The sequence below is a fragment of the Rhipicephalus microplus genome, chromosome 1, assembly GCF_043290135.1.
Source record: "Rhipicephalus microplus isolate Deutch F79 chromosome 1, USDA_Rmic, whole genome shotgun sequence".
Classification (NCBI taxonomy): domain Eukaryota; kingdom Metazoa; phylum Arthropoda; class Arachnida; order Ixodida; family Ixodidae; genus Rhipicephalus; species Rhipicephalus microplus.
This window is the reverse complement of record NC_134700.1, coordinates 5,653,893-5,673,437: the sequence shown is the minus strand read 5'-3', so window position 1 is coordinate 5,673,437 and position 19,545 is coordinate 5,653,893. Positions and strand designations below refer to the sequence as shown.

The following is a 19,545-nucleotide window of genomic DNA, read 5'->3' as shown; positions in this document are numbered from 1 at the left end:
TTTTTTTCATTGGAGTTGCATGGCAACGACGTTTCTATCTTCAGCCTTTGGACGTCTACTTATAGGCTTTTGAATTGTATTCAGTATTTCTTGCATATCTATTTTTTCATTTTTGTGGTCGATTAGCAGATGCTTATTCACTGTTGTTGCATCTCTTTATTCTTTCACCACAAGTGATATTTTCGGTATTTTTAATCTATACGTATTACGATATAGCAATCATGTGAGCATACATAGACACGGTGTTGTGCAAATAAAATGAACTTGTCAACACGTACGTGATGCTGCCGAGTGTTTCTTCGTGTCCTACTTTATTGACGCTGCTGAAGAACTGGTGAAATTCAATTTCACGGTGTAGTAAAAATATGTGTATGCACATGATAATAATAAGTAATAAGTAATAACAAGTAATATATTACTTGTTATGTACTCATTATAACCATGCATAGATATTTTTCATTGTATTTGTGAGGGTTATGATGCGGATACATTTTATCACAAAGCCAAGTAATTTCATCCGTGAATGACTCACGAAAAAAAAAGCATTATGTATGTTAGTTACAATAAGACCCGCTCATATGCAAAAAGAAAAAGGAAAATGAGGCATTTCTATTTGCACAGTGGGGCTCGAAAAGCGAGAGTGAAGCCGCTATTACCGCTACAGTGGCGAAATAGCATTGAACATCGTATTAATCAGCAAGTAAATTAAAAAATATAGAAAAGCTTGAATGCTTCCAACTTCACACACTGTTACTGCAGCGGCTGTATGGAGGAGCACTCATCCAAGCATTGGTTACTTAAAATATTACCCACCTTCCGTAAATCAGCCACAGTGAGACAAATTCATTACACAACACACATAAAATTTGCGCACAAGCCGTAACTTTGACTTTTCTTACGCACAAAACAGCAACACCCTATAGCCGCGCCTTTCAACCCACCAGAAAGCTTCAGGTGACGCTGCGAGCCACGCTGCCTGTTGGCAACAACATGCAGTGCGTCACTCTCAGCCCCTCAGTGAGCACACTGCCCCATTCTAGTACACTGTAACTTCAGTCACATGGACTCCCTACTCGTCACCTTCTCACTTACCCTGCGGGAGCACGGTGCATTCCTGTGGCAGGTTGAGTGGCCCTGCTCTCAGTGCTCTGCCCGCCAATCCTCAGGGCTCTGCCCCTCTACTCCTGTTTTCTCAATGGAATTCTCCATAAAATTTCACTTCAACACACATCTTGTGCTCTGCAGGGAAGCCAGAATGTGACACTCTTTCGTGCTAACAACTTGAATAATGGCTTCTTTCGTGATCTTGGCATTATCTTTTTGTTAACAGCGAAACAGCATTTTCTGTATGCAAACCAACAAGAATATTCGGTGAAAATTTAGACATGTTCTGCTACAAGTCATCCAAATTTCGTTTTGCTTGCTTCGAACCTGCTCCAAAACAGATTTTTTTCATTCTCCAAAAATTGCTACAAATCCTTAACTTGCTCGACCACCACTGATGAAGGTTAAAAAAGGAATTACAAATCAGTACCGGAGACCTTCGAAACATTAAATTTTTTCATACACAAGTTATTAATCAGGAAAGGACAGCTTTTTAAATAAGGGCGAATTTCGCCAAGATTTTTGATGCTGATATGCATATCAGACCTTGCATCTCAAATGCCACTTGAGAGTTCTATACCACTGTATTGGATTCCGGCGAGGTATATGTTCTTTTTTATTGAAGTAATATTTGCACCAGCTCCTGTGGATTCCTGAAACTGGGGAACTGAGGGGAAATATATTTGAAGGGCAGATAGTGTGCAGTGTGTGTAATATTTTGCATTAGCAAGTTCGAGCACACAGTCTGCTTTTTATCTGTTCGCAGGCAAGGCTCGCATTCGAGTGCAGATCTCGGCAGCACATTCCATGGAGGACATAGACCGCACTGTGGATGCCTTCATCACAGTAGGCAAGAAGTTCGGAGTGGTTCCGTAGTACCCAGATCTCAGCCCATTACAAGGAATATCGATTGGCTTGAGCTTTATCTGCATCACCGTCCACCAAAGGTCGCTTTTGTATGGTTTTGGGTTTAGGACTACTGAAAACGGCCTTCTAATCTGTCGGCAGACCCAGAACTGCTTGGATACACTATTGCTTTTCACATTTTTTATTACCAACTGTGCTGGGTTCAAATATACGTAGTTTTAACATTAGTGAGTGACCTGTATTTTCAATCAATATACGACACGTCCCTCTCAATGAAACTGGACATTTCAGTACTGGTGAAAGCAACCATCCCTTGATGTTTTGTTTTTTGCCTGAACACAAGTTGATATTGTCACGATGAGTCACAAGTACTGGGAGATATATTGAACAACCGGGTAGCTAGCTCTAGGACGATGCGTCAGTCGTGGCTGTCTCTCGAGCCGAGAAGAGACACGCAATTCTTCTTCCTTTCCTCCAGATGGTAGAGCCACTCTTGCAGTCGACCCACTACGTGTGGGTGGCATTATCCCCCCTTTCGAAAAGAAAAAAAAAAGTCCCAAAAGGGGGAAAGAAAAGTACATAGCACCACCACGATGTTACGACATAGGCACGTGGAAAAAAAGAAATTGGAAATTCGGATAAAGTAAAAATAGAAATGAACGAGCGTGCCAATATAGGAAAAATCAGTGAACGAAGAAGCAAGTTCACAAAAATAAATAAATAACACAAAGAACGCTGTACGGCAAGAAAAAAGTTATGAACAACGCGCAATAAATGGTTTCATGCGCAACACATGAACGACATCCGAGCTCGGTCGTGTCCTACTCCGTGCCTGCGATGTTGAGTCCGGAACCACTTCATAGTTCACGTCACTGACGCGACGTAACACTTTATAAGGGCCAAAGTACCGGCTCAGTAACTTTTCACTAAGGCCACAGCGGCGGACGGGCGTCCACACCCAAACTTGGTCTCCGGGGTTGTAAAATACTTCACTGTGGCGGATGTTATAGCGCCGTGCGTCTGCCTGCTGTTGCTGGCCGATGTGTAGTCGCGCGAGCTGCCGGGCTTCCTCAGCACGCTCTGCGAATTCATCGGCGTCAGTTGTCAACTCGTCTTCGTCTTGACACGGTAGCATAGAGTCCAGCATGGTCTGCACTTCGCGGCCGTAGAGAAGCCGAAATGGCGTGAATCACGTGGTCTCTTGCACGGCGGTATTATACGGGAAGGTCACGTAAGGTAAGATCCGGTCCCATGTTTTGTGCTGTACGTCGATGTACATTGAGATCATGTCTGCAATGGTCTTATTCAGTCGCTCGGTAAGTCCGTTGGTTTGCGGGTGGTACGCAGTTGTCTTTCGGTGTCTGGTGTTGCTCAGTTTGAAAACCTCGTCCATAAGCTGCGCCGTGAATGCCGTCCCTCTGTCCGTTATTATAGTGGAAGGAGCACCGTGTCGTAACACGATGTGGCGCATGAAAAATTGTGCTACCTCAGAAGCCGTGGCTCGTGGGATCGCCTGCGTCTCAGCGTAGCGTGTCAGATAGTCGGTCGCGACGATCACCCATTTGTTGCTGTCCGCAGATAGGGGGAATGGCCCGAGAATGTCCATGCCGACTTGGTCGAACGGCGTGCAGGGTGCTTCAATCGGCTGAAACAAACCAGCTGGCTTAACAGATGGTTGTTTTCGACGCTGACATTCCCGACAGCTCTTGACGTACTTCTTGACGCTTGCCGAAAGTCCTGGCCAATAGTACCTCTCACTCACTCTGGCAAGTGTCCGTGAGTAGCCCAGATGACCGGATGTGGGTTCGTCATGGCAAGCGAAAAGGACGTCGTCTCGCATGTCTCGAGGAACCACCAGGAGGTAGGTACGGTTGTTCGAACGAGCGTTCTTCTTGTACAGCACACCCTCTCGAAGGCAGAATGACGGCAACGAGCGGGATAAATGACGTGGTATGATTGTGTCCTGGCCCTCTAAATGATCGATGATCGGACGAATCTCTGCGTCATCCCGCTGCAGTTTACTCAAGTCTGATGAGCTAATGGCGCCCAGGAAGCCTTCGTCTTCCTCTGCTTCCTGACTGATGACATGAAGGGGTGCGCGTGACAGTGTGTCAGCGTCTTCATGCTTACGGCCGGACTTATGGACGATGGTGACGTCAAATTCCTGCAGCCGCAAGCTCCACCGTGCTAGCCGTCCTGAAGGGTCGCGCAGGCTTGCCAACCAGCAGAGGGCATGGTGGTCCGTCACTACCTTGAAGGGACGACCATAAAGGTACGGGCGAAACTTGGTGATTGCCCACACGACTGCGAGGCACTCTTTCTCCGTAGTGGAATAATTCGCCTCGGCACGGGATAGAGAGCGGCTGGCGTAGGCTATCACCCTTTCGATGTCGTCTTGACGCTGAACGAGCACTGCACCAAGCCCAACGTTACTAGCGTCAGTATGGACCTCCGTGTCAGCATCATCGTCGAAATGAGCGAGAACGGGTGCTGATTGCATGCGCTGTCGCAGTTCATCAAAAGCTGCTTGTTGCTCGTTTTCCCAGACAAACGGCGTGTTGTCCCTTGTGAGACGAGTCAGAGGTTCTGCTATCTGTGAAAAGCCATGAATGAACCGGCGATAGTAGGCGCACAAACCAAGGAAGTGCTGGACGGCTTTCTTATCGACAGGAGCTGGTAATTCGGCAACAGCGGCAAGCTTGTCTGGATCGGGCCGGACTCCTTCAGCGCTAACTACATGTCCAAGAAATTTCAGTTCTTCATAGCCGAAGTGGCACTTCTGTGGCTTTAGAGTGAGGTCCGCCGATCGGATAGCCTCCAGCACGCTGCGCAGGCGCTGTAGGTGCTGCTCGAACGTGGCAGAGAAGACCACCACATCATCAAGGTAGACAAGACAAGTCTGCCACTTGAGCCCTGTGAGGACAGTGTCCATCATTCGCTGGAAAGTTGCCGGCGCTGAACACAAGCCGAAAGGGAGTACTCGAAATTGGTATAGGCCGTCTGGAGTCACGAAGGCTGTCTTTTCGCGGTCTCGCTGATCTACCTCGATTTGCCAGTACCCGCTTTTGAGGTCGAGAGAAGTGAAATAATGGGCACGACGAAGTCTATCCAGCGAATCGTCGATACGCGGTAGCGGGTACACATCCTTTTTGGTCACGTTGTTGAGCTTTCGGTAATCGACGCAGAAGCGTAGCGATCCGTCTTTCTTTTTAACAAGCACGACTGGAGATGACCACGGGCTCTTGGATGGTTCGATAACGCCATCGTCAAGCATCTCGCGAACTTGCGTACGTATCGCTTCACGTTCTTTAGCCAACACGCGGTAGGGGTGCTAGTGTATTGGGCGTGCGTCCTCGTACGTGATGATCCTGTGCTGAGTGATGGACGTCTGGCGGATCTTTGAGCAACTTGCGAAGCAAGACCTGTACTCGAACAAGAGCGCTCGCAGCGCAGTCTGGTTATCGGTGGACAGATCAGGATTGATGTCAATGTTGCTCATTGATGTGTCTGCGTTATCCACTATTTCTGACGTGGGACAGTTGGTTACGTTTGCTACTTCGTGGGCAAACGCTATCGAAGTGCCACGGAAAAGGTGTCGATGCTCGTTGCTAAAGTTGGTAACGAGCAATTCAGATCGGCCGTCGCGAACGTGAATTACACTTCTCGCTACACATATGCCTTGCTGCAGGAGGTGTTCTAAATTTGTCTCGGCCACCACATCGCCATCGCTCAAACCACAGCATCTTACGTCGACTAGAACACTGGCTCGGGGAGGAAGCGTCACGCTCTGTTCAGAAATACGGAGTACGTCGACACGCATTCCGTCATCCTGCACGTTGATTGCTCGCTGGGCTGAGAACGTGACGCGGCGCTCTTGCAGATCAATGATAGCTCCATTTTCCTGTAGAAAATCAACTCCCAGAATGACGTCACGGGAGCATTCACGTAGAACAAGGCAGCTTGCTACGAATGTGTACCCTTGAATCTGTACTCTAATTGTGCAGGCACCCAGTGGAGTTACGACATGGCCACCAGCTGTCCGAATCTGCGAGTTATGCCACGGCGTGATTACTTTCTTCAGCTGCGTTGTCAGTTTCCCGCTCAGTATGGAATAGTCTGCGCCGGTGTCCACTAACGCATTAACTACACAACCATCAATTGTTACTGCTATGTCGAGTGAAAGCCGGCTATCCTTTGCAGCAGCAGGTGATGTCGGACCAGTTTCTGTACGGTTCTGCGTCAATAGGAGGTCTTCAGCGCTTCGACGTTCAGCGACCCCGCCCCCAGAGGTCGCTTCGGCTAGTTTTCCCGGCGGGGGCTGGGAGATCGTGCGGTAGAATACCGCTGGGGCATTGATGAAAATCGCCTCGGTGATGGCGAGCGCGACTGGCGCCCGGCAGACGGTGGTTCATGCTGCTGGGAGAGGTAGTTTTGGATGTCGCGTGGTCTCTGGCCGTAACGGGGGGGCGGCGAGTACGCAGAGAAGCCGCGAAGCCCAAGACGGCGATAAGGACACTGGCGGTACAAGTGATCAGCTTCTCCGCAATGAAAGCATAGAGGCCGGTGATCGGGTGTGCGCCAGACATCAGACTTCCGAGGATACGAGTGCCGATCGTCGATGTACTGGACCGGTTGTACCGAACGATGGGCAACAGAAGCACCACGGCCAAAGGGCAGGGGCGGTGGCGTGTACAGGCCTTCGTAGTATGGCATGTGCTGCGCTGACTCGAGTGAAACTGCAGGGACAGGATGAACGAACAAGGGCGGCGATGCAGCAGGGCGTTTCAGGGCTTCCGCGTAGGTTGTCTTACGGTGGTATTCAGCAGGAGCTGGCGCAGCTGTGTCAGGAGGCAAGGTGTCCCGGAGGGCCTGGTGCAGCTCATCTTTGATGACGGTTGCAATAGAGCTAACCGTAGAATTAGGTGTTACACCAGCCTTTTGCAACTCCTCACGTACGATATTACGGATGAGTTCACGTAAGGAGTCATTGCTGGTCCCAGCGGCGACGAAAATTTCAGCAGAGGACATGCCTCTGACTTGCCTGTCGTATTGGTTTGATCGCTGCTGTAGCATTTTTTCCATTGTCACGGCTTCAGACAAGAACTCCGCGACCCTCTTCGGAGGGCTTCGCACGAGGCCGGCGAAAAGCTGGTCCTTGACACCACGCATCAAGTGACGCAACTTCTTGTCCTCCGTCATTCTTGAATCTGCCCGTAGGAAGAGACGCGTCATGTCTTCGACGTACGCGGTCACAGTTTCGTTTGGCGACTGGACGCGGGCAAGAATAGCTCGTTCAGCTCTTTCTTGGCGGTCAGCACTGGCATATGTCTGCAGAAGTCTACGAGAGAATTCTGGCCACGTCGTCAGCTGCTCCTCTCGATTTTGATACCACGTGCGAGCCCCGTCTTCGAGATAGAAGTAGACACGACCCAGTTTCGCCGCGTTGTCCCACTGATTCAAGTTGGCTACGCGCTCGAAGTCCGCCAACCAGTCCTCAACGTCTTCGCTCTCCGTACCATGGAACGTCGTTGGTGCCCGTGGGCTTTCCAACGTATATCGGTTCGACGACGTGCTTCCCGTGCCGGTTGGCAAGGTTTGTACCGAAGTGCTGGTCATGTTTGTTGACGTGGTGGTAGCAGTATCGTTGACTTCCGGAGGCAATCCCCTGATTCGGCGGCTCGTCCGATGCACGGGAGTATTGACTGGCACTGGACTCGTATTACGGCTTCCTGGGGGGGTCTGCAGCATCCGTGAGACTACCCAGCACCTTCCACCAGTTTGTCACGATGAGTCACAAGTACTGGGAGATAGGTAGCTAGCTCTAGGACGATGCGTCAGTCGTGGCTGGCTCTCGAGCCGAGAAGAGACACGCAATTCTTCTTCCTTTCCTCCAGATGGTAGAGCCACTCTTGCAGTCGACCCACTACGTGGGGGTGGCAATATGCACCTTCGGCACCTCTTATATTGAAGTTAACTTGTGGTATGCAAAACTGACTTCATTGGTGCTTTCCGTCCCGACGAAGCGGTGTTCTATACGAAGCTGGTTTTACCTACGTTGAAAGTTGATGCAATAGTGTACTTTTAACACATCCGTCCAGTTCTTGTGAGCCTCCCCAATGGCTGTTACACGTAGATCTGAGCGTCTGTCCCAAAGTCGGTGACAGCGGTGCGTCAACAGCTTGAGGTTGACCCGACACCACCTAGACTTTCAAAATTGTAGAGCTCTTTGCATTCAGAGTGCTGAGGTCACCAACCGGTGGCGGCGGTGTGGAAAAGGGGCTTTCTCGGTGAGTCACTTTTAGAGAAGGAGGCGGACTGGCTGAGTGTGGATGAATACAAATTTTGACACGTGTGCTAGTAGTCATTTAGAAACTTGCTACATTTGTCTGAATGATGAAAGACAAATCTGCATATTAATCATACGAAAGTTATATTTTAGTGAAATATCCACTTCCTAAGGAGAAACGCTGCAGTCAGAATGGCTTCATTGACGGGTAGTGTAGTGGCAGAGCGTTCACCTCAATTTGCTTCTCAGGTCACACGAGGTATGTCGGTCCCCCTAATGCAATGTCCCACCTTTGCAATATTGTGAAGGCGTCATGAGTGCTCTGTGTGTGGCTCATTGACTTCATCATCCCGAACAAGTGTGGTGTCCTTCAGTGCTGTGGAAACTAGGACTCGACGTGCAAAGTGCGCGTTTTCTAATTTCCGCAAGATGACGAGCTGTGCAGGAAATGGCTCCGTGCAATCTCACAAAACAATCTCACTCCATCGCTGTACTCGAAGATGAGTTGCCTTGCAGAATTTTTTATATTTCGCAGCAAAATTACACGTAGCAGGCAGTGTTACAGCATAAATTAGTAGATAACAAAAAGGTTATGAGTAAACGAGTATATTTCATTTATTTATTTATTTTTTGTAGGTGTGTGAGCTGCACTTCACGCGCGAAGTTTTTGTGCATTGACGAACAAACACGGCGCACGGTGACTCCAGCATTGCTCAATCCACGCACCCTTCCAGGTGGTAATTCATCAAAGTTTCCCAGTTGCCCAGCTTACTTTTTTAAAAAAATGCGCAAAAAGAGAAAGCCCCGACTCCAAATGAAAACGGCTGGAAGTGGCAGCTATCTAGCAGCACTCGGGGAATCAGCAGAAATATCTTGCAGCATTGCAACTTAACTTTCCACAACAGAAGCAGAAAGTCAACCTTTTGGCATTGCATTGAAAGCGTAGAAGTGAAAGAACTGTCAAAAAAGAAGAGTTTTTAAAGCTCTCAAACCAGCGTCAAGTGTTAACAGACTTCACTATGGAGCTACTATGCAGCGACTAGTCGTCAGATTTCGATGCCTGTCGCGACGGACACTGTTGAAAACTGGCGCTGAAGTAAGCCTTATGGTGCAGCGCTAACATTATTCTGAACAAAAAAAAAAACTTTGAATGAATGACTAGAATTTCGGTAGCTCCTTTCAAACCAAAAGAAGAGAAAGATCAAAACGCTGAGTAAGAAGTGGCTCTTGACATGGCTTCCCTGTAAATTAGGTTATTCAGAAAGTATGCCATTAGCCTCCTACCCTCATTTCTATGATGTGGGCTTTGTTGCACGACTTGTCAGATTTTTGGAGTCTCGATATGGCGAGCGAGCACCACGCCACGCTCTTGGAGTGAACGGACTCAGAAGACGCGGTTGGTACAAACCAAATAACATACTTACATTTATTTAACAAATTTATAATGATGATATCGTCCACCGAATTGATACATAACTCGTTATGTAATACGCTAGGACATCTTTACACAATAACACGCAAACACACTAACACACCCAAGGCGGCGTCGCCAACAATTGACTTACTACGCGGGCTCACAGGGTCACAGCCCGTGGTGCCACGCACCGAGGACCCACGCTAGAGACAACTGTTTGTGGCAACCGCCACACGCAGAAGAGGCTCGCTTAACTCTCGCATGCCACCAAGGCCTGCCTTCCGCCAGGGATCACCGCCGGCGCTACCACTCTACCAACAGTGGTACTGGATGGATTGATGTGGCTGTACCCTTTATGTCAGGCGGCGGCTGCCACCTTGCCGTAACACTTAGTGAACCACCAACTAGATTTATCTCAAAGCGAACACAACGCCATCTATCGCCTGGCGGTTATCACCACCAAAATACGGCTTCTGTGCGAGACATGTGCGCCACACGGGGCTAACAACTCTAGAGGGGGTGTCAGCACCCCTACATCTCCCCAACCCTAATTAACCCTTTGCGGTCCATTGTCGGGCCCCGCCCGACAACACAACACGGCTGCAGCGGTCCGCTGTCGTGCACTGCCCGACACGCTTTCTCCTGATTGAATTGCGCGCGCATTTTTTTTTTTACTGTGCATGTTGCGCCACCTCTTATAAAAGGCAAGAACTGCCTTGATTTCAGCTTTGTTTTTTTCACCAGATGGCGCAGTTTACGGGGTTGAACTCTTTGATTGTTCGAGTGGCCCGCAGCTCAGATTCGGCGCCGCTTGCAGCGAAATGGCCGCCTTTTTATTGAGTGCCTTCTACGGCGGTAATTCTGAAGATTTTAACAAAAGCGAAGACGATTTTAGTGACGAAGACAACTATGTGGCTCCATCGGATACCGAAGAAAGTGATTCTACAGAAGCCAGCGAGAAAGAAAACGAGGACGGTAGAGACGGTGGAAACACCCAGAACAACACAGGACCACGTGGAACCGACTGGACAGCCTACTTGGATAATTTACCAGATTTTGACCCTCTTCCCTTTACTGTCCCGAACCCGGGATCTCAAGTAAGCTCTTCCAATGTAAAGTGCGAGTTGGACTACTTTCAGTTGTTCTTCACCGATCAGCTGATTGAGCAAATAGTGCGCGAAACAAACTGCTACGCCCGTGATAAAATCTCGAGTGCCAGTGTTCTTCAGCAGTACTCGATTTGAAATGACTGGGAAGATGTGCACGTGGAAGAATTCAAAGCCTTCCTAGGGGTTATAGTGAACATGGCCTTGAACCACAAACCGGAGCTGAAGGAATACTTTAGCAACGACCTCCTCAAGAAGATGCTTTTTTTCCCACACGTTTTCAAACGAAAAAGGTTTCTTCAAATATTTTGGATGCTGCATGTTGCACCAAGCCCACATACCTCTTCAGGTCCACCAACTCGTGGAAGCAAGATCAGATATGTTGTGACCTACATAGATGCTAAATGCAGAGAGCATTTCAACGCCGGCCCCAAAATTTGCGTAGATGAAAGTACTGTCGGCTTCAAAGGCCGAGTCTCATTCAAGTGCTACAATCACCAGAAGCCAACAAAATGGGGCATGCGCGTTTATGCGCTGACTGACTGCCAAACAGGCTACATTTCGGCCTTTGAACCATACTACGGCAGCACAACAACTGATAGCCTCTGCTGTCCCGAGCTTCTCTTCACATGCAGGATTGTGCTCCACCTGCTGGAAAAAGTGGAGCAAGCTACACCGGGCAGTGGCTATCATCTGTATACGGACAGATTTTATACGTCCCCAATGCTTGCGGAAGAGTTACTTTCGCACAGTATTTTGCTAACTGGGACTGTGATGACAAATGCCACAGCAGCTCAAAAAAAAAAGATGAAAAAAGGTGAAGTGACAACTTACCGCAAAGGAAACTCGTACATGGCACTTGCCTGGCGGGATAAGCGTCAAGTGACAATGCTAAGCTCAGCCCACAATGCGTCTAGGAAAGAAGTGCCAAGGAAGATAGCTGGAGGAAAAACACTGACACTGAAGAAGCCTGTGGTGATATGCGACTACACTGAAAACATGGGTGCAGTAAACAGGGCCGATCATTACTGTGCAGTGCAACGAGTAACGTATTTAGTTACCTTTTGCTGTAACGGATACAACCCTAAATATATAGACTTACAGTAGTGATGTCGGCCCACACCATCAGTTGTGGTTGCAGTCTATAGGCTGGTTGCAAACATTACATAGATATATTCCTTTCATCCAGCACGTGATAGTGAAGGTTTGCTCGACCATTGATGATCTCGACCTTTGAGGAATACACAACAGCTTCTTAATAATATGCATATCATTCAACCGAAGCATGCACTTTGTTTCGCTAAAATTTACAGTCAACGTGAGTGCTGTCGTCACGCCGTATGTTTTAGGTATAAACTTAGCCTACTCGAAATACCCAAAGACGTCGATCCACCTAGCAATGCGTGGATACCCGCTGACGGTTCTGTATGAAAATAGCATCCACAGTGGAGCCTGTCGCATCTGCTGAAATTTTATGGCAACATTATTATACTGCCACTTCGCTTGTATTTTTATGTCACTGTCTTGCGCAAAGACGCCGCCATTGTGCTTCAGTAGCTAAGGTACTCGGCTGCTGACCCACAGGTCGCGCGATCGAATCCCCCCTGTGGTGGCTGCATTTTCGATAGAGGCGAAAATGCTGTAGGCCCATGTGTTCAGATTTGGGTGCATGTTGAAGAATCCCAGGTTGTCATAATTTCTGGAGTCCTCCACTTCGGCATCTCTCATAATCATATGGTGGTTTTGAAACGTTAAACACCTCATATTAATCAATTGCCTTGCGCAAAGCATGCTTGGCAGTCTGCGAATATTCTAGATTATTTTAGAATCTTCTGATAAGCTTGAGACACCTACAATATAGATGATGTTCGATGCCACGGGCATATATGGCGACGTACCTTTACGCAGATCATATTGCCGACGACCAAGGCTCTAATTACCGCTATCTGCGTAAAGCGTGAATTTCTAGTACTTTGTACTTTTCTAGGCACACGTTCATGAAATAAAAAGTGTCGTCTTGAGCAACCCAAGTACCATATTCTTTGCCGCCGCAACCACGTGGCAATAAGGTAAGTAAGATGAGACCGGTGAAATGATTGATACAAAACAGTGAGATGGGGCGTAAGTGCACAGCCAAGTTTTATTTAAGATGTGTATACCACAAGCTATTTTCTTCTATAGAACCAATATAATGTGGATTTGTTAAATTACTGTGAAGTTGAATGTCAAGAAAGGAAGAACACGAACTCGGAAAGAGACAGTGGAGACAAAAAGTCATAGGTATCGACGTAAAGTTTGATCGGTCATTCCACGCCAAACGTCCAAGGCGTTTTGGCGGCTATCTTTGGTGTATTCGAAAAATGTGGGGATGATTTACTCCATTGAAAGCAGTCTATTGCGGAAATGTTTTGCAGAGAAAAATATTTTTGGTCACCTATATGTGACCAAAATACCGGCTATAGGCTGGGCTTTATATCGAGTCCTAAGATAAAAGCACATTTACTCAGCGAGTCTATGTAGGCTCCATTTATTTTGCCGAGCCATGGTTCCGAATATTTAAAACCTCCTACTATGGCGTGCCTTGTCGTATTGATGTTCCTGCTTGTAAAGCCGAAAACTTTATTTTTCAAATGATAAAACTGTTCATATCTCTCCCTCTCCGGAACTCATTCTAGGTTCTTTGATAAACACCAGTGATATATATTTAAAAAATGCTTGGATATCAACTATTCATAACTCTAATTCAAGGATGTGGAAATGAAATGACCGTCACTAAATGACTGATGAGGTGAAATATTAACATTAAAAAGCATAGTAAACATGACTAAAAAGCTAATTCTATGCTAAAACAATGTAACCTCAACTAATGATGTCACCACACATCTAAAACCTCATGCAATGTATATTGCATACCTGGAAGGTGCAGTTATTCAAGTGCTTTTTGCAGTGAAATTCGGCCATAGAGTCAATCTCGTTCATAGTGGTGCTATTTTTAAATTTTACGTTTGAATATATAACAAAGCATTAGGAAATTCTTTCCGTGAAACCCCTTTTTTTTTTGCGATGTAATTGAGGATTGTATGCATTGTGCTGGCACGAAGTTTAATGTAGGTGATGTGTTTGTAGTGTACACCGTCCGCTGACTGTGGTGAAATAGAAACAGCACTTTATGTTAATTCATCACGTGATCTGCTCCCAAAGAACAGAATACATAACGAACAAAGGAATTAAATATTTCTCGGTTTTTTATAGTTGTTTTTAATGTTAATGTTGTTTAATCCAATCTGCAAACGTTTGTATTAAACGAGCATGACGGTACAAAGGGTTGGAATTGGGTTCTGCAGCTTGTTGTGACGCATGTGCCACTCCAGGTCACCTTTATTATGTCACATCGGAATCTACACTGAGCTTGATCTATGATTATGTACCTACCGTATTTACTCGATTGTAACGCGCACTCGGTTTTCACGACGAAAAAAAAAACAAAGTAAGACATCGATTGCAACGCGCACCCATTTTTCTCGTTGGCCCACACGATCGCACTACTCTGGAAAACGACTCTTTTCGGGAGCGTCTTCCGTTTAAATATGAGGTACGGGGGAAGCTTGTGCCTATCTGACGTGCAACGGAGCATTGCCGTCACTCTTGTTTTATTGTGGCCCGATGTCAGCAGGCAAACTTGCTTCGCCCCCTTCTTCTCGAAGGTTGTAATGCCAGGCATGCCGAAGTAAAGAGGCGTCTGATCGGCATTCCCGATTTGCCCAAGCAGGTAGCCATTGTTGTGCCGCAAGTTTAGGACAAACCTCTGAAAACTGTGAAGCTTTTCTTCATACTCCTCCGGCAAGTTTTGGCGCATGCCCGTTCGCTTTCGGAGGGAACAGCCTTTCCTCTTCATAAAGTTAGTTAGCCAGCACCTGCTCGCTTTGAACTGGCTCGGCGTTAGCCCTTTTTCTAAAGCTAACTGCATAGCCCGCACTTAGAGCAGTTCTGTCGTCACGGGCCGCTGTGCCGCTCGCTGCTCAAGCACGTACTCGGCGAGCAGCTCTTCAATTTGTGGAAACCGACGCTGCTGTGGTCCACTGAAGCTTTTGCAGGAATCTTTGACAATCTTCTGCTTTTGTTTCCCCAAGTCCCACACGCACGTTTTGGGAACTCCGAACGACCGCGATGCGGCCCGATTTCCGTCTGTTTCGGCACATGCGATGACTTTTCTTTTAAAAGCGGCATCGTGGTGCACACGTCGAGTTTCTGGAGTCGGCCCTTCCATGCCGTCGATGCTAATTAACTGCAAGATGACGAACTCTTCAGCACACGTACGAAGTGCCGCACATGGGAAACACATACGCAGAAATGACCGACGCGCCATGCCGAAGCACGTAGTGGGCGGCCATTTTGGAAATGCTGATGGCAATAGAATGACCGTATTCATTTTTTTTTTTCGCACTAGATTTTAACGTGCATGCGATTTATGAACTCACTTAACCGGTAAAAAGGTGCGCGTTATGTTCGAGTAATTACGGTAATCAATGGAGAAGTGCTAAGCTCCAGATTCATTATTAATGTGGCTTCAAAGACGAGAAAGCAGCACGATTCCTGAGCAATCGAACACCCATTCTCTCTCTCTATTGCGTTGGACTGCTTGTGTCCTCAGATGCCACTTCAGCTTTTTCTTGAATAAATGTGGAAATTGGGAAAGTTGTAAGCGCTAAACAAGACGTTAAAAAGAACGAAAGAGACAGGATGGGTGTTTGTGAACGTCGTGAAGAAGCATTAGTTCGCGCTAAAAATTTCCCGATAGCAATGCGCCATCTGGCTGGATTTCAAGTTTTGTTCAAATGTGCGATGACACAGACCATGGGCTTTTGTCATGTCATTTGCTACCAATTAAACAGCGGCTGCGTAATTTAGGGTACCATGAAAATTCTCACAGCCAAGAAGAAAGGAGGCAGAAACGCCCCGTTCATGCCGTATACGTGATCCTTCATCACTCGCGGAAATAAATTTATTCAAGCTGAAACGTGGTCGAAGAATTCTTTTACCTCTCGGCAATCAGAGAGGCTTTTAATTCTCGAGTCTCTTTATGAGATATTGCTGCCATCTTTTTCCAACAGGCCTGCAGTTCCGTTGTACCGACACAACATAGCAACGTCCGTGTTCTTGTAGATTTTTTTTTCATTACCATTTAAACACTTTTCCATTCATAGTCATCTTTGAAGCGCGTAAGAACTTCCTGTCGTCCCTCACCCATCATTGCGTTTTTCCAGTCCACACTCCAAAAGGCTTGATGGCAAAGTCGCTTTCCACGCTCAAGTTTCTCGTACCCAATCTTTCGCGCTCTTTGTGCTCTTCAAGGAATGCAGAAAGACTACAAAGGGCAACGAGCTCTACACCGTGCCTTCGGGACTGGTATGGGGCAAACATGTTGCGAGTGGTGTCGCAGGGTTCTGCCATTGTGCTCCGTTGGCTGTTCCCTGCGCTAAGTTGGGTCGACACAAGGCGTCGTGGCAGTGCCATTGGTGTCGTGTTTCCCGTGTCTTTTCTTATGCACGTGTTCTGCGAATAAATGCCTCTGTGTAGCCACTGGTGCTGAGGTCACGAATTACGTTTTTCCTTCCTTCCGCAGTTGTGGTGAGAATCGGCGGTTGGATTATCGTTTGTTTATTTATTTTAGTTTTCTCGTTTAGCTAGTTTTCTGTATTCTAGCCCAAGAAAGGTGATCCAGATTTTTTTCTCTCGTGGGAATGGCCATAGGTATGTGCGTACGTGGTTGCAGCTCCACATTTCCAAGTCGTACACTCGGACTGCCCTGCCAACAGCCCCTATTCTCTTTCTGCTCTGGCAGCCATGGCCGTCACGTTCTTCCAAACCTTATCCTCCTTCCTACTTCTAAACTCGTTTCTCCGCTCCCCCCCCCCCCCTCCCTTCAAGCCACTGAGCCCTGCTCTCGCAAGGAAAGATAGCGTCTTTTTCCTGTTCTTCAACCACAGATTCATCCATTCAGGGGAAGCTTGCATGCAGTAACTGGTTTCGAAAGCAGGTAAGGTTCGCGGAAACTCACCTCACCATGAGCTACCGAGCACAAAACAAAGCTTAGCCGAGAGTCATGAGAAGGCTATAGGAGATTACACAGCAAGATGAAAAGAGAAGATATTTTGCCTAATGAAGTATTTGGAAAGCCACTGGGGCCATCTTTTCCTTTACCATCATCCCCACTTCTATTCGTACATTGAAGTAATGAGAAAAGTCCAACCAAAACATATTTAAAAAAAACGACGTTTTGCAGCCAATCTCTCATCCCTGAGGAAGAAGCCGGACCAGCTTCAAAACATCTTGTTTTTTTTTCCTTAAATATATTGTGGGGATTTAGTATACCAATCCTCTTCATCTGTACATTATCATCATTATCATGTGTTGCTCATGCATCCTCATTATTGTCACGTATCATCATCATCTTGGTTCGTTAATCTCAGCTGTCGGCTGCCGGTTCCTCGGGCCAAATAAAGGTCTTCCAAACCAAGACTTCATACGTGGTGGAGGTGCTGGGTAGTGGGCAGCGAGAAAGAGCATCGGCATCGCTATGCTTTCTGCCACACTTGTATACGATGGCAAAATCATACTCTTGTAGGCGTTGAATCCAGCAGCCGAGGCGTCCCGACAAGTTCTTGAGTGTCGAAAGCCAACATAAAGCGTGGGGGTGGGTCACAATGGTGAAATGGCGGCCGTGAAGATAGGGACGAAATTTCTGCACTGACCAAACGATGGCGAGGCACTCCTTCTCGGACATCGTGTAGTTCCTCTCGGCTGCGGAGAGGACGCGGCTGGTGTATGCAACGACTCGCTCTCACGAAGAGTTGTCGCGTTGCAGGAGCACGGCTCCTAAACCGCGGCCGCCTGCGTCTGTGTGCAGGAAGGTCGGTGCATCATCGTGAATATGAGCAAGTACAGGGTCGGTCGTGAGGGCACTCTTCAACCTGTCAAGAGCCGATTCACATTCCTGAGACCACTGATAGGGCGTACCAGAAGCAAGTAGCTTATGGAGTGGTGCGGCTATGGAGGCAAAGTTTTGTATGAATCGCCGAAAGTAAGAGGCGAGACCAAGGAAACTTCGCAAATCTTTCGGCTTGTCAGGGTGAGGGAAGCGATGCACCGCAGCAGTTTTCTCAGGGTCTGGACGAATTCCGTCCTTGCTCACAACATGACCGAGGACCTTGATAGATCTGCTGGCGAAATGGCACTTCTTGGTGTTAATTTGAAGACCAGCGCCCGCAAGGCAAGTCAGGACCTCGTCCAAGCGTTGCAGATGTTGAGGAAGCGTCTATGAAAAGACAACAATGTCATCGAGGTAACATAGGCAAGTCTTCCATTTCAGGCCACGCAGCACGGTGTCAATCAAGCGCTCAAAAGTTGCGGGCGCATTGCATAGACCAAACTGCATAACATTGAATTCGTATATTCCGTCCGGGGTTGCAAACGCCGTTTTTTCTTTGTCATCTTCGTGCATTGGGATTTGCCAATAGCTGGAACGCAAGTTGAGGCTTGAAAAGAATTCAGCACCTTGTAAGGAATCGAGGGCGTCGTCGATACGTGGCATGGGGTATACGTCCTTCCTAGTGATCTTATTGAGTACTCGGTAATCGACGCAAAATCGTACGGAACCGTCTTTTTTACGCACCAGAACCACTAGAGACGACCAGGACTGGTTGAGGGTCGGATTATCTCACATTGCAGCATATCGTCTACGTTTTCCTCAATGATTTTCCGTTCAGCTAGGGAGACGCGGTACGGACGACGATGCACAATGGATGTTTCGGCGGTCTGAATACGATGTGCTGTAGCAGTTGTCTGACCCAGGCTGGATGAATGAACGTCAAAAGAGTTTGCATGCTTTTGCAACAAATCAAGCAGCTGCTGCTTCTGTGAGTCTGTCAAGTCTTTGTTGATGGCTGCTGTAAAGGCCGAGGAAGCAGCATGATCTCCGGGATGGCGTTTAGAGGAGGCAGGAATAAGAGGCACGACGCACACAAGCTCCAGTCCGGGAACGCAGGCGACAGTAGTGCCCCGTGGCAGTAAAATTTTATCTGGTGTGGTGTTCGTAGCAGCGAGGACAGCTGATCCATTGTTGAAGCGAGCCACACCTGATGCGAGAGCTATGCCTTTATTAAGGCAACGGGGCGATGGAGTGACCAAAATGTCACCAAAGTCAACGTCGTTGGACAAAACAGTGACTAATTGATGTTCATTTGGGGGTAACTCGATGTCTACAGCAGCGACGAGTCGAAGTGGCCTATATCTGTGCCGAATATTTATGTTTATATGCGATGTCTGTGCCGAATATTTATGTTTATTGTTTTCGCAGTCACTTGTCACAGGCCAACTGCCCGACGATTGGAAAAAAGGGAAGGTCATTCCAGTCTTCAAAGCTGGTAACAAAAATTCGCCTCTAAATTATCGTCCCATCTCATTAACTTCAGTGCCTTGCAAAATCATGGAACACGTCATATTCACTCACATTATCAGTTTCCTTGGCAAGGTTAATTTTTTTCATCCTGCACAACATGGCTTCCGAAAAGGGTTTTCATGCGAAACTCAACTAGCACTTTTTGTTCATGACCTTCATTCCAATCTCGATAATAACCTTCAAACCGACGCTATATTTCTAGATTTCACCAAAGCATTTGATAAGGTACCTCACAGACGCCTGTTACTGAAACTCTCCCACTTAAACTTACATCCCGCTGTCCTAATCTGGATACAAGAATTCTTACATA

At 47.4% G+C, this 19,545-nt stretch overlaps 1 protein-coding gene across 7 annotated transcripts in view; it reads left to right on the top strand.

The window, feature by feature from the left end:
• Gcat (Glycine C-acetyltransferase) overlaps positions 1 to 19,545 on the top strand; it is a 367,236-nt gene that overhangs the window by 230,653 nt on the left and 117,038 nt on the right. For 2 of the 7 annotated variants that reach the window (XM_075888329.1, XM_037429400.2), the window contains one exon: positions 1,871 to 2,198. The exons of the other annotated variants lie outside the window; for them this stretch is intronic. In XM_075888329.1, the coding sequence (XP_075744444.1) occupies positions 1,871 to 1,980 (110 nt within the window). In that variant the 3' untranslated portion in view covers positions 1,981 to 2,198. Of the gene's footprint in view, positions 1 to 1,870; positions 2,199 to 19,545 lie in introns of those variants that run through there. 7 annotated transcript variants of the gene reach the window in all.